Source organism: Phalacrocorax carbo, chromosome 6 (genome assembly GCF_963921805.1).
Source record: "Phalacrocorax carbo chromosome 6, bPhaCar2.1, whole genome shotgun sequence".
Lineage (NCBI taxonomy): Eukaryota > Metazoa > Chordata > Aves > Suliformes > Phalacrocoracidae > Phalacrocorax > Phalacrocorax carbo.
The window spans coordinates 16,290,617-16,306,382 of NC_087518.1; the positions used below are offsets into that span (position 1 = coordinate 16,290,617).

General features: G+C 37.4%; 1 protein-coding gene across 2 annotated transcripts in view; it reads right to left on the bottom strand.

Moving 5' to 3' along the window:
- Nucleotides 1–15,766, bottom strand: part of CACNA2D3 (calcium voltage-gated channel auxiliary subunit alpha2delta 3) — a 491,034-nt gene that overhangs the window by 272,746 nt on the left and 202,522 nt on the right. For both annotated transcript variants that reach the window (XR_010373325.1, XM_064453883.1), the window contains exons 6-8: nucleotides 8,100–8,231; nucleotides 6,665–6,725; nucleotides 6,422–6,572 (exon numbers count right to left, since the gene is read on the bottom strand). Coding sequence is in view for 1 of the 2 variants with exons in the window: in XM_064453883.1 (XP_064309953.1) it covers nucleotides 6,422–6,572; nucleotides 6,665–6,725; nucleotides 8,100–8,231 (344 nt within the window). In the remaining variant the exon portion in view is untranslated. The remainder of the gene's footprint in view (nucleotides 1–6,421; nucleotides 6,573–6,664; nucleotides 6,726–8,099; nucleotides 8,232–15,766) is intronic.

Here is a 15,766-nt window from a genome sequence, read left to right on the forward strand (position 1 = left end):
GATATGGTCCCCCACAGTCTCCTCCTGGAGAAATTAATGCTTTATGGCCTAGACAAGTGGTCTGTGCAGCGGGTGGGGAACTGGCTGACAGGCCGCACCCAAAGGGTGCTAGTAATAGTTCCTTTTCCAAGCAGCAACCTGTCACCAGTGGAGTCCCCCAGGGACCAATATTGGGCCCAATGTTATTCAACATCTTTACAAGTGATCTGGATAATGGGATCAAGTGTAGCCTGATGAAGTTTGCAGATGACACCAAATTGAGCATAGAAGTAGACACTCCAGAAGGGAGAGCTGCTCTGCAGGGAGATCTGGATAGGCTGGAAGAGTGGGCCAACAAGAATCTTATGAAGTTCAACAAGGATAAATGTCAACAAGGATAAATGTAAGGTCATGCACCTGGGAAAACATAATCCAGGAGTGCAGCACAGACTGGGATCCACCTGGCTAGACAGCAGCTCTGTGGAAAGGGACCTGGGGGTCCTGGTGGACAGGAAGCTCAACATGAGTGAACAGTGTGCTGCTGCAGCCAAGAAGGCCAACAGGATGCTGGGTTTCATCAAAAAGGGCATCACCAGCAGAGAGAAAGAAGTCATTATCCCACTCTGCTCAGCGCTTGTCAGGCCACACCTGGAGTACTGTGTGCAGTTCTTGTCCCTGCTATACAAAAAGGGATGTGGACAGGCTGGAAGGGGTCCAGAGAAGGGCCACCAAGATGATCAAAGGATTGGGAAGCCTGCCATATGAGGATAGGCTGGGAGAACTGGGTTTGTTCAGCCTTGATAAAAGGAGGCTCAGAGGGGATCTCATCACCATGTACCAGTACTTAAGGGGCAGCTACAAAGAAGATGGAGACTCCCTTTTTACAAGGAGTCACATGGAGAGGACAAGGGGGAATGGACACAAGTTGCTCTTGGGGAGATTCTGATTGGCCATGAGAGGAAAATTTTTCACAGTGAGGCCAGTCAACCATTGGAATAATCTCCCCAGGGAAGTGGTTGACTCGGCCATGTTGGACACCTTCAAGAGTTGTCTGGACAGGGTGCTGGGCCAACTTGTCTAAACTGTGCTCTTCCTAGAAAGGTTGGACTAGATGATCCCTGAGGTCCCTTCCAACCTGGGGTTCTGTGATTCTGTGTGATTGTTCAGGCAGGCTGAAAAGTGAGTTTATCCATAATCTATTCTGTGTAACTACAAGGACTCCAAAGAGGAGACTACACAGAAACCTTTTATAATAAAAAACTCTACAAATTAAAAACAAAGAACTACACTACTGTGCTTTGACTTAACAAATACTTTTATTCTAATCAATTCTACCAAAATGGTGTGACTAAAGCATTAAGATTAATTTCACATTCTTAGCTCAGTTAATATTTTGTTAATTTAATGTAGAGGTTACATTTTTATAAAAGCATTTTAAAAATTTCAGCATTTGGCAAAATTAGGACTCATTTTATGATAATATTGTTAATTTAATGCATGACTTGGAATTATACTTTAAAGTGAATTGGAAAAACATGCTTTTTCCCTTGTTGCAGGCATCTTTTCATGCACCAGTGAACTGACCTTAAATTTTAACATAGGCAGCACAAAATTGCTCTTGCATTTCAACAGTTTTTTGCAATTCAATCAACTAGACCATCAATTCCAGATAGATTTTGCAACAACCTACCCATGAAAGCTAAAATGATTTTTAACTTTAACATTTTATGTTTATTCTCTAGAAAGACCTGTACTGAATTCTGCTTTCTGCTATATATACATATGAATTTAAAAGTATATTTATTGAAAAATCAAATGGATATGAAACAACCCAGCTAATGTACTGCTGGTGGCTTTTGGGTTTTGTTCTTGGCTGGGTTTTGTTTGGTTTGGTTTTTTTTTGTTTGGGTTGTGGGTTTTTTGTTTTGGTTTTGGTTTGGTTTTTTGCTATCCTACTGCTCATTTATAAGTGCTAATTGAGTTAGTATGTTAGTATGTAGTGACCATAATTCCCATAATAGTTAGTGAGAATCCTAAATGTCTTTTTGTGTATGGAAGTCTGAAATGTATAACAATATACATGAAAATAACAATAACCTGAAAAGTAAATTGAAAAGCTTTTAAAACTTTTTGTAGTGAAATATTATAAAGGGAGAATAAAAAATATAATAAAAGTTGATAACCACAAATTTTGCACAAATGCTGTTCAGACTTCACTTTTTCATCTGCTAAGTTCTGTTTTTTCCTCTTTCATTGACATAGATACTGATTTTCTCAATGCTCAATTCCTTTCTGTCCTTGACCCCCACTGTCAACAGTACCCTGTCTTACATTAGTCCAGCTTCTCAAACCTCATCTTCTCTTTTGGCTAATTTTAAAGTGCTCTTTCTTCTTATGGTAACAACCACAAAAGTTTCTCATCTGCTTGCATAACCTTTCCACTTGCTTCATTCTGGCTGTTGCTCATCTGTAAGTCCTCTCTCACACTCTTCATCACTATTTGTCCTGTTGTTTCCTTCTTTTGCAGGCATGCTTTAGGGTCCTCCCCTCTTTTGAGAATGGAGGAACAGGGGAGGCTCCTAATTCCAGACCTAGTTCCTCATAGAAGCCTTCTGTTGCAAGTATTTGTTCCATTAATCACTGTGCATAATTGTCCTGGTTCCAGCCACGAGAGAGTTAATTTTATTCCTAGTGGCTGGTATGGTGCTGCGTTTTGGATTTAGTATGAGAATAACATTGATAACACACTGATGTTTTAGTTGTTGCTAAGCAGTGCTTACACTAGTCAGGGACTTTTTCAGTGGGAGGGAGCATAGCCAGGACAGCTGACCCCAAATGGCCAAAGGGATATTCCATACCATATGATATCATGCTCAGTATATAAGCTGCGGGGAGTTGGACAGGGGGTGGCAATTGCTGCTCAAGGATGAGCTGGGCATTGGTAAGCAGGTGGTGATCAATTGTATTGGGCATCACTTGCTTTGTATATGATTATTACTACTACTATTACTTAATTTTATTTCAATTATTAAACTGTTCTTATCTCAACCCATGAGTTTTCTCACTTTTAGTCTTCCAATTCTCTCCCCCATCCCACTGTGGAGGAGTGAGCAAGCAGCTGCATGGTGCTTGGTTGCTGGCTAGGGTTAAATCATGACAATAAAACCATCCCAACAATCGCCCAGGCTCAAAACTTTCACTGCATCTAAGACGTGTATTGTTTATCCAGATTTCTCACATAAAGCTCTTATTCCTCCTCAGATTTTGGTCTGGGAAGAGAAAGAGGTACTTGGTCATTTGCTCAGACTTCCAGATGTCCAACAGTCCTCACAGAGCAACAATTTGGACAGGCCTTTCAGAAGAGCAATCTCTGTGAACAAGTATCAGCTGTATGCTCTCTGAAGAGTTAGTCTTCAATATTTAGGCACAGCGGATCTATTGTTGCACATACTGCACAGCTGGCCAGTTCTAGATACAGAAACTTGCTATATACGCACAGATCTATGTTACAAAGGTGATTTCTCATATGGACATATGCGTATCTTACCTTCAAATGAAACCGCTTTCACATCACCAGGCGACATCTAAATTATAAAGAGTAAGGTATAGTCTCACTCAAACATTGGTCTATGGATAAAAGATATATGGTATTTTCAGCACTTTCACACCAAGAAACCTCTTGCATGGGCTTTGTTGTCTCATGTTTTGATCACTGAAACATCCTTTCTGGTCTTGACAAAGATCATTTACCCCACTGGCACTTACACAGAACAGTGCTTCAGAAGTAATTTTTGCTGATAATTTAGATCATAGTAACCCTGGCTTTACTGCATACCCTCGCTATGTCTTCCTCTAACACACCAAACTTTAAAAGGAGTCCATAATCCAGGCCGAGGCTACCTATACCATTCCTCATTGAAACATCCACTCCCTTCTCCACAGCACTGGACTCTGTTATGAGTTTGTTACATTTTCGAGCAAACAAATACTGCGTTTTCTTTACTACCCCCTCCCCCCCTTTTTGTGAGACAGCAAGGATTTTATTGTGACATCTAGTCCAAAACAACTCCTTAGAAACTTCTTCCAAGATACATTCAAGGTGATGGGACAGCACTTTTCCCACTCATTGACAGTCTTGTCATGGTCTCCTTGTTTTCCCTGGTGTTTCTGCAGCACCTCTTTCAATGCAGTGAATAATTTCATGTTCATATTTGCACAGTAACTAAACCCTCAGTGTCCTAATGAAATTAAACAGCTGAGCTAGTAAGAATAAAATCGCATTCTCATTTTTTTATTTCTGTACTTTCTACTTTCTATTTCTACTCATTTCAGCAAACAAACATATTCATCCTAAAAAAGCAAGCAAGCCCGAGGAGGGTGCAGCATCCTCACAAAGGCAGGCTTAAGGAAGAAGCCATCAGGGGCTAGAAACATTTGGAAACACAGCTGGAAAAGTGTCATGCTGAAAGGGGTGTGCTTCTGGACACCATGGTCTGCAGGTGGCCCACACTGGGGCAGGGACACCCCTGAGGAACTGTGGTCCATGGGTGACCCACAATGAAGGGAAAAGCAAAATGCAGCAGAGGAAAACCAGTAAGCAGCAAAGAGCAACAGTAAGAAACTAATAAGCACAGAGCTGCTGACAGCAGCCTACTCAGGACCTTGACCTCCTGCACCACCCAGCACCTCACCCAGGAGAGGGCAGGGACTAAAACCAGCAGTGAAGGTAAGGGGAGACCAGGGTGCTGGGAGGGGAGGTGTCGGACAGAAGCTGAGCCTAGGCAAGGGGGAGGAAAGGCTCAACAGGGCGTTTCTTTCCTTTTCCCAGTATCCGAATCAGTGATCACAAGATTGTGTTAACTGTCAATAAATTACATAAAAATTCTGTGACTCCATGCTGTGTTGGACACGGCTCAGTTCATTTTCAATTAAAGTTTAAACTGAAAAAAATGACATTGAGTTATTTCATACCTGCTTTTTAAAGTATTTACACAGTATTTCTGCTGTATTATTACTTAAGAAAAATCATTACTTTGCATTCTAGGTGCATATATTTTTACTTTTTTTTGTTGTTATAGATGAGCCTTTTGGATTTCCCAAAGTAAAAAACTTCACTTTAAAAAAAAACCACATATTTTATTCCAATATCATTCACAGTAACTGTCACAGCTACTGATAAACACAGAGATTATACACCAAAAAATGGCTGGTCAAGTATCTCAGTAATTACTCAGCTGAAACAGTCTTTCAACTTATGAAAGTTATTTAGATTACAGTTAATCACAAAGTTTTTGAAGGACAGTAAACTTTTTTTTGACACAATTTGTAATTATGTCTTTCTCCTTCATGAGTTTCTGCTAATTATGCAATTACCATGCAAGGAGATTAATATGAAAGATATTCTGAACTAACTGCTCGCTGTTAAAACAACAGTAAATGCACATACACTTCAGGCATCTATAATTCATTCTCCATACAAACTCAGTGATTTGCACTGGGGTCACTGGGGTCATTTTTGGTACACAAAGGGCACTTTCCTTGTAGCAAAGTGAGGCCAAAATCCTCCTTAACATTCAAGAGTTTGAAGACATTTTTACTATTCATGCATATGATAAAACCATATATTTAGAAAGTATTAGCAAAAGAATATCAGCAAAGGAAAATTTATAACACTACCAATATGTCCTCCCTGACCCCCTCCTCATCTGTAAGCCAAATCGTAGCTTTGATGTCAGTTTTGGACTTTTTAAAGCCATCCTTACCTACGTGATTAATCCCATTACTCTCAAATACTGTGAAACTATCCTCTCGTCATAGATTTAAAACATACACCTGTACCATGGAAAACTATCTATCACACACAAATAACAGGAACTAATGATGACCTAATTTATCACTGCTAAAAAGCACTGGTAATACCTCTGCATGACTTATACATACATACTTTTCAGATTTGCACTGAGGAAGGCATGAACAATGATGAACTATGTTGCCATTTTATCTTGCCATACAAGCTAAGATCTGGTTCTATTAATCCTTACATATTAACCATTTTGCAGTTTGCACTGTACTGAAGAAGCCAGGAGGGGGAAAAAAAGCAGAGGCAGGGTGTCAGGGGAGGGGGACATACCCCAAAATTAAAAATTAAGGTAATGTAGAAAGGTAAGGTGAACTACAAAACAGATTACTATTCTTTGCAAGTCCCAAACTCAATTTATTTAAGGGGTTTCAGATTGCAATTTATAGAAGAACAGTTTGAAAACACTGTCACCTGAAGTAGTTTGCATTGGAAGATTACAGTGTCTATCCAGTTGGTTCGGTGGTCATCTTACATCCATCACCTGCCTTCAACATTTTTCAAGTGTGTTGTGTGATGTGAAGTATGACAGATAGCAACAAATGATGGAAGAAAAAAAAGGAAGAAAAATCCTGAGACACTCACAGCAATTATATTGAAGAAGTCATCATCTCCAAGGGTATCCAAAATAGATGAAACTGTCTGTTTCGCAATAGTCAAACGAAGCCCTTTCATACTGCCACTGACATCTACTAAAATTACGACATCTTTCGGAGAAGTTGCTGCCTGGATGTACCTAATACAAAAGACAAAAGAACTTGCTCTTTTAAATACTGAACTTTTCTTCTTTTCAATTTTATTAAACACTGGTAGTCATCTATCGCCTACCATTTTCTATTTCTGCAGTCAAATGCAATGACTCCATTCTCGTCAGGTTCCCATTTAATTCCTGTTTAAAAAAATATAAAAAGATTAAATTACAACATTTTCACAGTACCTGTTCAAAATGTATCTGTGGTATTGGGGCAAATTAGCAGTTAATGGAGTTTCATACTTCAACAGGCAATAGTGTTATAACATAGGAAAGGCTAGAAAAATAATAAAAAAGAGCCACCAGAAACAATGGTTTTTTTCTCCTTTTTAGCCTACTGTAAGGTGAAAACCTCTTGAAGCCTACTATGTTCATCATACTAGTGTCACTGAAGTATTGTCATACTTGGTCATTGGTGCTGCTAAGCTTCATCACATGCTTGCCAAGTCCTTGAGCACTTACTACCCATGGCTGATCAAAACAGGTCTTGTAATACTAACTGCTTCACTCACAGGTCATACACCTGATGTTTTGCTTGCAGGAAAGGTAATATCTCCCAGTTGTGAGTCAAAAGAAATATAATAAAAACATCTCTGATCCAAAAAAAAAAAAAATGACAGGGCTAACCTGCCTGCTTTTTACACTCATTTTCTAGCACAAAACAAAAAACTGCCTTTAAATAAGGACAAACATTTTTTCTGCCTTTGAAATATCATGGAGCTCGAGAAGTGAACACAGATGTAGTAGCCATTACTTTCAGTTACTTTGAGACATACAGGCTTATACTAAACTTGCTCACATTAAACCTAAGACTTCAGACTTAAAAGAATATGGGCTATTAAACCATGTCAGCTAAAGGAACAGTTCCCACTATAAGCCTGATCCAAAGTTAGAGAAACTGACTATCAGTTTATTTAACTTTTCAGCTTATTTAATATGTAGTAAATTTGGTATGGGATTAAACATAACACTTAATAGGTAAAAATATACATTTTAAGCTATTTCTAGAGAAATAAGACATGTCATCTAATTGCCTTTTATTACAACTGATGTGAAAGTAAACTTTAAAACAAGTTTTTGAAATCTTTAAGTGTAAAGAGGTCAAGTTAAGTGGACGTCTAAAAACTGAACAATAAATTATAATTAAGTCTTACCATACGCATCAATAGAGCACACTAAGTTCAATACTAGATAAAGGGTCTAGTCCTTTTGCCCTCCTTCTCCACAGTCTGTTTAGAAGTTATTTTTCATATGTGTGTATACATATATCTGAGTAGGAATATATACGAGTACATGATTTATCCTGGGGGCTTCACCTCCAAATGAAAATTGGTAGAAAAAACTCAGAATGCTGTAAATGTTGATTAGAAATGACTCTCTCTGAAAACTAGATAAAGTAAAATCAAACCTGCAAGTATCTGTGAAAGTCATTATTTATGAAAATACTCCGTGGAAATTTGCAGCCATAGCATTTTTTATTGTATTCTATGTAAGAACTTGTATTCTTCTTACCTGGATATTGTCTGAAAAATCCTTTTGCACTTCCAAAGTACTGCCAGATGAGAGAAGGGTCACGATCAAAATTATCAACAAACACCTTATTTAAAGATTCTGACCAATAAACTCCATTTACGATGGCTGGATCTGGGCAGGGGGAGGAGGCAACAAAACAAAACAGAGGAAAGTGATTTTCCCTAAATAGAAGCCCTTGAACTCTATCATCTTCAGCTTATCCAGTACTCAAAAATCTAGTGACTGCAAAGTACTGCAGAACATCTTTTGATTTTCTTTGTCAAGTAAGTGATTCAAAATAAATGATACACTTCAATAATGAAAGAATGGTTAAAATACAGAAGAGACACCAGGTACATTTCTTAGATAAGTGAAAATTTCTCATTAGACCATCTGTCTGGAACTACTGTATTGCTTATTCTGGAGAACATAAATGAGTCAATCTGATAATAGATTATTTACTCAATTTACTTTCCCTACGCGCATGGAACATCCCATGTCCCAAGTCTTCAACTTGGTAAGACCATTCTTACTATATCTGAAAGTTTATGTGTAGGAACAGAAAGTGAAATACCTTTTATTTCACACTTGACTGAATTATGATATATGTACAAACACAAAATCACATGGCAAATAACGCTTGCCATTATTTGGGAAACACTGGACACAGATTTCACAACAATTATCTCATTATTTTTGATTCCCATAGAAAGAAATGAAAAGCAAATTCTTGATGTTGAAAATAAACTGCAGATTTGATTAGACAGTAGGATATCAGAAATAAATGAACATATCTTAAAAAGTTACTCAATTTCAAACTCTGAATTTTGAAAGATGAGAAACAGTTAAGATACACTATATTCCCAATTCAATCTGTATGTGAAGTTGGCAGTTTAGAAAGGAAAAAACAGAGCTACAATCACAGATGTATTATTTAATTTGTAAAAGTGTGCATACATGAATACACAGTAACATTTGCTCAAGTATTTGAAATAATGCTTCCATTAGCTTGCAAAATAATGTCACTGTACCGATTTCAGAAGACTGCTTAGAATGTGATTTTAATGGAGTGGAAAAAACGTGAATTGTTATCTTTCCTTACATTCATCAAGAAAAACAGCAGAAAAAGGGAAATGTCTCAGCTACAAATCTTTGAATGTTGTTTTCATCTAAATATGTAGGTTTATATAGATGGACTCCTGAAAAAAAAACAAGGTCAACAAAACAGATACTTTTAAAACATGCCTAGTATAGTTACTTGTTTCTCTAGAAGATGAGATTTAAAATCTGCCCAACTAGACACATATCAAGCAAACCAATGTCACAAGTCCAACAGTACTACTACAGTTTTGCCTAGCTGGAAAAATCCATCGTCCAGTTGTTTCCAAGTCTGCAGTTACTCCAGTGATTAAGACATCACTAATTAACTGTCAAGACTGCCTATCCTGGGATCTATCTCCCGTTTGTAAAAATATGCACCTATTTCAGCACCCCAAAATTTTGATCCATTGTTCAGCATTTAGACATTACATGAGAAGTGAAGCACTAAAATGAAAACCCTACTCTCAGTCCTCTGGAACTTCCCAGTACTAGTTAAAATATTGTTATTCTGGTTATGCTTCTATACACAAGTTGTGGTGGAGTATCTGAATCACTAAAAAGCACAAAAGCACAGTGGTGATATTGACTCAGCATTACGATATTGAGATAAAGTGATAAGTTCAAGTCATCCTTAAAAAGAGCAACATAGTTCAGAGGGTTGGTTTTGGTTTGGTTTTTTTCTTTGAAGTGTTGCTAGAAAAGCCTGTTTAGAGGAAAAATAAGGAACCTTTCCTCAGTCTCTATAGGACAACAAACCCTTCAATCATCAGGATTAGTGAAAAGGTGAAAAGCCAAACAAATCAAACAGAATAATTATATCTTAATTTATGTATAAAACTGTAGTGGTCCTTAGCAACTCACAGTCAGATCTCATTCCAAGACTGCATGTTGTTCCTTAGTATTTTACAATATCAGCAGTTCATCAGATGTCTTTTGTCCTGGATTCCTCAGAGGCTAATTTTTAATACCCTTTCCTAATGAATCTGTGCTATAGTGCCACTCATCTAAGCAGAACCTTTACTCTGCCTTCCAACCCAATGATGATTTCCTTTAAATTCTATATACACTCCAGCTCTATAAGGTCATAGGACAACTTCAGTTGTACAGCTATTAAGCTCTAAACTGAATATGAAATCCTGCTGGTGACATTTGAAAAAATGTATTTATATTAAAAAAATACATATATAAAGCTACTTTTAAAAAAATCATATTAAAGTATCTATGCCACCACAGTAGTGGATTACTTTTTTTAGCCAAATTATAATGAGCCACTTAAGATGTTTATATGCCTGTACTACAGATTAGAGAACTCCATGGAAATACAATCAGGAATTTTTCCTTAAGCAAGATTGGTTGAGTCTGCATTAGGCTGCATTAGGTTGACAACACTAATCACTACTCATCCAACTGCTGATCACCATAAACATCAATGCAGTGACTCTGAAACTAATATGAATTTTCTAGCTGAAAGGAGCATTAAGCAGGTATTTTAAATAAAAGGGCAAAATTAGAATGTGATCTATGATGACTGAGTTCCTTCAAAACGAAACCCGGTGATAATTCACTACCTTCCTACACCCTACATATCTATTATTATGCTGGCTGTTCTTTTTACAATATACCATGTTACTTTTTATGCATCAACCATTTTATAAAACAGCAAATAAGGTATCACTCAGTTAAATCCTTAAAAAAAATTATTCACAGTACAAAACCGCAGGCCTACAGACTTCATGTGGAAATCACGTGTCTTTACTGCCTACAGTATCTTCAGGCAGAAGGATTTCAAACATGTGTTGGGTTGATGGTTGGACTGATCCTAGAGGTCTTTTCTAACCTTAATGATTCTATGATTCTATGAGCTCCTTGTTCTGAGTTTGCCAATGATTGTTATGTGGATGCTTCTCTATTCACATGCACCGTCCTAAATACAACTGAGTTCCTGACCATGTAGCTTCATTAACATTTTACAGTCTGATCTTCTACTAACCTATATGTTAACCTTGTAGTTCTGGAAACTTCCAGTTTTAGTAATTACACTAAATTGCTTAAATTGCCTCAACTACTTCATTTAGAATCAGTATTCTTAAGCTTTTGTATTACTGGTGAATGTCATCTGCATCCCCAAAATAGCTATATGTTAGTAGTGGTAAATTAACACTTGTGAATATATAGAGGTTTGGGGATGGAGAAAAAGAGTAGAAGATAAAGCTTAATATAAATGCAAAATCATTAATGTGACGTTATGGGGCTCAAAGAAAACAGTTGGAAATAGCTTCTGCCACAGTTCTTGAAACATAATTTCTGTTTTTGCTTCCTGGCAGTAAGAGCTAAAATATAATTAAAATATTCCCTTTCACTTGCCTTTTAGATGGGCTGGCTTGCAAGTATATGGGATTTTGCTCCACTGCTGTTTGTGTAGCTGTTACCTGTTTTTACTGATATTTAATATAAAACCAACCCCCAGGCAAATAGGTGCAGTGACATGAATCTGAAACATAATTGCCAAAGAACAGTACAAATGCATGTAGCAGTTAAGTTGCTGTCATAGATACTGCTGACCCAAAGAAATAGGTCTGAAGTCTCAGCAAAGGCAACGAAGGTGTGCAGACTGAAAGATGCGCAACAGCATGCCAAAGGTTAGCACTATAATGATATGTATTTTAATTCACAGCAGCCATACAAATATCTAGAGTAGAATAAGTCTGTGGAATGAAACTAATACATATATGACACATTTTGCTTTCTAATAATTCCAGCAATCTGTATAGAAAACAAGGGAGACCACTGAGGAACTCAGTGACTATGAAGAAAATGCAGAATACTTCTTTCTTGCCATACTCTGCTTTATTACTAAGAAAAAAAAATAAATGTTACCAGTGGTTATTAAGTTTTTTCCCCCTATTATATTACCATTGTAATATAATAATTAATTTCTCCTGGAAAGCTGTCAGAGATGTTGGCATCCAAAATGGTGTATCTTCTTGTAATATCTGATGACCTCAAGGGACTCCCCTAACATTGCAGAGCAGTACTGTCATACAACAAAGCAGTACAAGCACAGCAGCCTACAGAACCAAGCACTGGAAAAGGAATGCAAAATCCAGCACCCTTTTGGCTCAAAGATAGCAACAATATTAGCTTATTTTTGATGACACTGACAACATATTTAGTCTGGTCATATTTTAAAGACTAACAAAATCACATACTTGCTGGGATATACACCAACAATCTAATAATTATACTACTCAACACTAATATGAATGCTTTTCAGGGTGGTCCAACATATTCAAGAACTGGGGCTGGATGCCAATTTTGGCAACTGCCTTTGCTTTTTTCTCACTCTTCCCCTCCCCCTGCCTCCAGTGGGTAACGTGGATGCATCAGCTCACAGATCAAAGCATCTGGCCATCTGTAGACACAAAAGGTGTTTGTCCATTTTGCTTCATGTGCTGAGAACCATTTGCCAATGTCAGAAATCACATTCACTCCTCATAAGTATATGGGATGGTAAAGACTTCAAGAGCCTGACTGTGTAGAGGCATAGTAGTAGGCATTTAGTTGTTTCAGCTTCCAACATTGCCCTAATAACCTTCCCCTTCTCCTTTGAAGTGGCAGCAAAAGAACTGGAATATGGCCAGATGTGTTTACTTTTATGCTGAGTTTCATGAGAAGGTTTGGGGTCTTTTTGTGAGCAAGGTGGTCTGAGATTTAACTAGAGTTCATTTGAAAGTCAGAATTACAGCTGCAAACTCCTCACTAACACCATTCTGGGATAAAGATTCAGTCTGACTCTGCTAAAAGCCTGCCACCTAATGAATAATTAAAAATGTCCTGCAGCAAATCAGTGTAGCTTTGAGGTCACTCATTCAGGTACCGACCTGGTTTGACCCTGCTTAACTTATCAGATGTAACAGCTAAAACCAACCAGTACATGGACAGATCTGTGAATTGGTTAGAGCAAAGCTCTAGAAACAGCACACGAGCAGGATCTATGAATAGAAAGTATTAAATTTTTTAAAAATTGAAGAAGGAACTTGGCACAAAAGTCAAAGGCTTCAGTTACTGTCCATCTGAGGAAGAACTAGAAAGATGCTGCCTTAATAGAGCTGCTGTCACAGGAGCAGGCACATGGGGCAGTTACACCTAACACTAACACAAGCCTAACAGAATAGGGTTGCCTAACCAGCAATTGCTGAGGCCTTTAGCTCTGGAGACCTAAAGTCAAACCCCAGTAATCCTGACAGATAACCACTCCATAAATTAGTGTGACCACAGATACCAGGATATTTCTGTATTTTCAGAAAAAACACACTCACTTCCACATTTTTGCAGGATACAAACTGAATAATATGAAACCTGAAAGATCGGTAAGAAAATACCACACTACAGAACTCTAGGATGCCAGGGTGTGACTGAGAGACAGGGCAAACAGCATGAAAAACCCCTGCTAGAAAGAGTTTTCCAAATGGGAAAGAGAAAACACTCAGAACATACAAGTTAACCAAACTGAATAGAGACCCTATAGGCACTGCAGTTTCATCACAGAGGCAAAACAAGTCCTGAATACTGAAAAAAGAGCCAGTTCTGACACATGGCAAGAAGAAATTTCTGCACAGGCTGATGGGATAGTGACTACCAGCAACCAGGAAACCTAAACCTCTGCAAGTGACAGGGCAGCAAAAAGTGTCATGACAAACAATACAGGAAGCCAGCGTAACACGCTGCAAATTAGAGGGAAAGAAAGCAAAGATGACTGCTGCTAAACGAAGCCAACTGTGCTGTAAAATCTTTAACTCACAACATACCAAAAGGGACAATTTTAGCAGAGGTGTTGTCAAAGTGATATATGGCAAAGGCAAGGCACAGCCTTGGAAATAAAAGTCATCCTTACAGAAATTTCTCATGGACAGACCTGTTCACAAATCTTTACAAAAGCCATTTAACACACAAGACCATGCAAGCCTGTAAACTAACTTTTCATAATAAATATCTAATTCCTATTGCTCAGATATTCAGAGAGAGATGGAAATACAGAAATAGGACAAGCTAGTTACAGGACATTTAGTTACACGACACAGTGCAGTAAGGACCAACAAATAATGTTTTGACCAAGAGATGTTAAAGACATCCTAGTTTTATCAATGCATTGTGCCTCTTGCATACAACAAATGGAGGCATAAGAACCTTTAGAGAGAACTGTTTTAGCATATAAAATGCATTACAGTCGTACTGGGCTACAAAAAAACTAAAGCTCTACTGCTACATTCCTGGAAGTATCAACATAGTATGAGTATGCAAGTATCAGATGTGACAGCACACTTATCTATTAGTATGACAAGTCATTGTCTCATCCTCTCAAATCAACCAGCCCTTGCTGCTGTAGAGCTTTATAATCCTTGTGTAACGCTTCTTCCTTGCACAAAAGACCGTTTGCACAATTTGAGTAGAATGGAAGTTTTACTCAAACAAAAAATAGTTGGGAAAAGCCTCACAGATATGAAAATGTTCAGCTGGTTCAAAACCTCTGAAGCTCGTATTAAAACATGCTGAAAACACTGAGCAGATGCACAAATGCATCTTGGGATAAATAACATTACAAAATTGGTTATGGATTCTTAAACACTATTTGCTCCTTCAGGAATGTGCCAAATAAAAGCTTCAAGAAAGACACCTACATAAACAAAGTACAGTGTAAAAATGTCTTTGTAAGTTTTTAGGCAAACAATATTTTGAAAGAGTTTATATTCTAGCCAAGCATACTAATACTTGACCAGAAGAGCAAGCCTTCTTTTGTCCCTTCACACAACACAGATCCAAGAAAAATCAAAGAAGGGTCTGTGTTATGTAGCAGGATGGAGAGACAAATTATTACTGTATTCTAAAATAGGATATGAAATGAATAAAATGTATCTTTAGATGAACTTCTATGACTGTCAAATGTCAATCTTCTCCTCTCCATGCTAAACGAAAGCTACAATTTTTGCATTTGCCATACAACAATGTAATCAAATGTTTTTGCATATTCAGTTCTAAAGGTTTTCAGAAACCCAGAATTATTACATTGATTACCACTAAGTTTATAGATTAAGAGTGCTTTTCCAACATAGTTCATGGAGAAAATAAAGTCTAGAAAAATCTTTAAATAAATCAAAATAAACTGAAAAGCAAATAAATCTCCCCAATATATTCCTAGCATATAGACTATGTCCATTAGAAATAATCTTGTATTGAATCATGAGATTTTTTCATCAATATATTCCACACTAAAAGATAGCCTGTGTACTTTTTTCTGTTTGTTAAGTCAATAACAGAACATACCCCGTCCCCCTGATTGCTTTTTCTCATTCAAATAATGAAATAAACACAAGTAAGGAAAGGTAGCAATTAAAAAGAGAACAAACCAATTATAATTAATTTTCATTATTTTTTAAAAGCATATTACCTTTACTACCAGAGGCTAATGATGAGCAAAAGACTACAAGAAATTCTCCACAGACACAGACAGAAAGTGGAAATAACTGCGCTGAAAGAATAATTAGGCATATAATACCAATAACATGTTT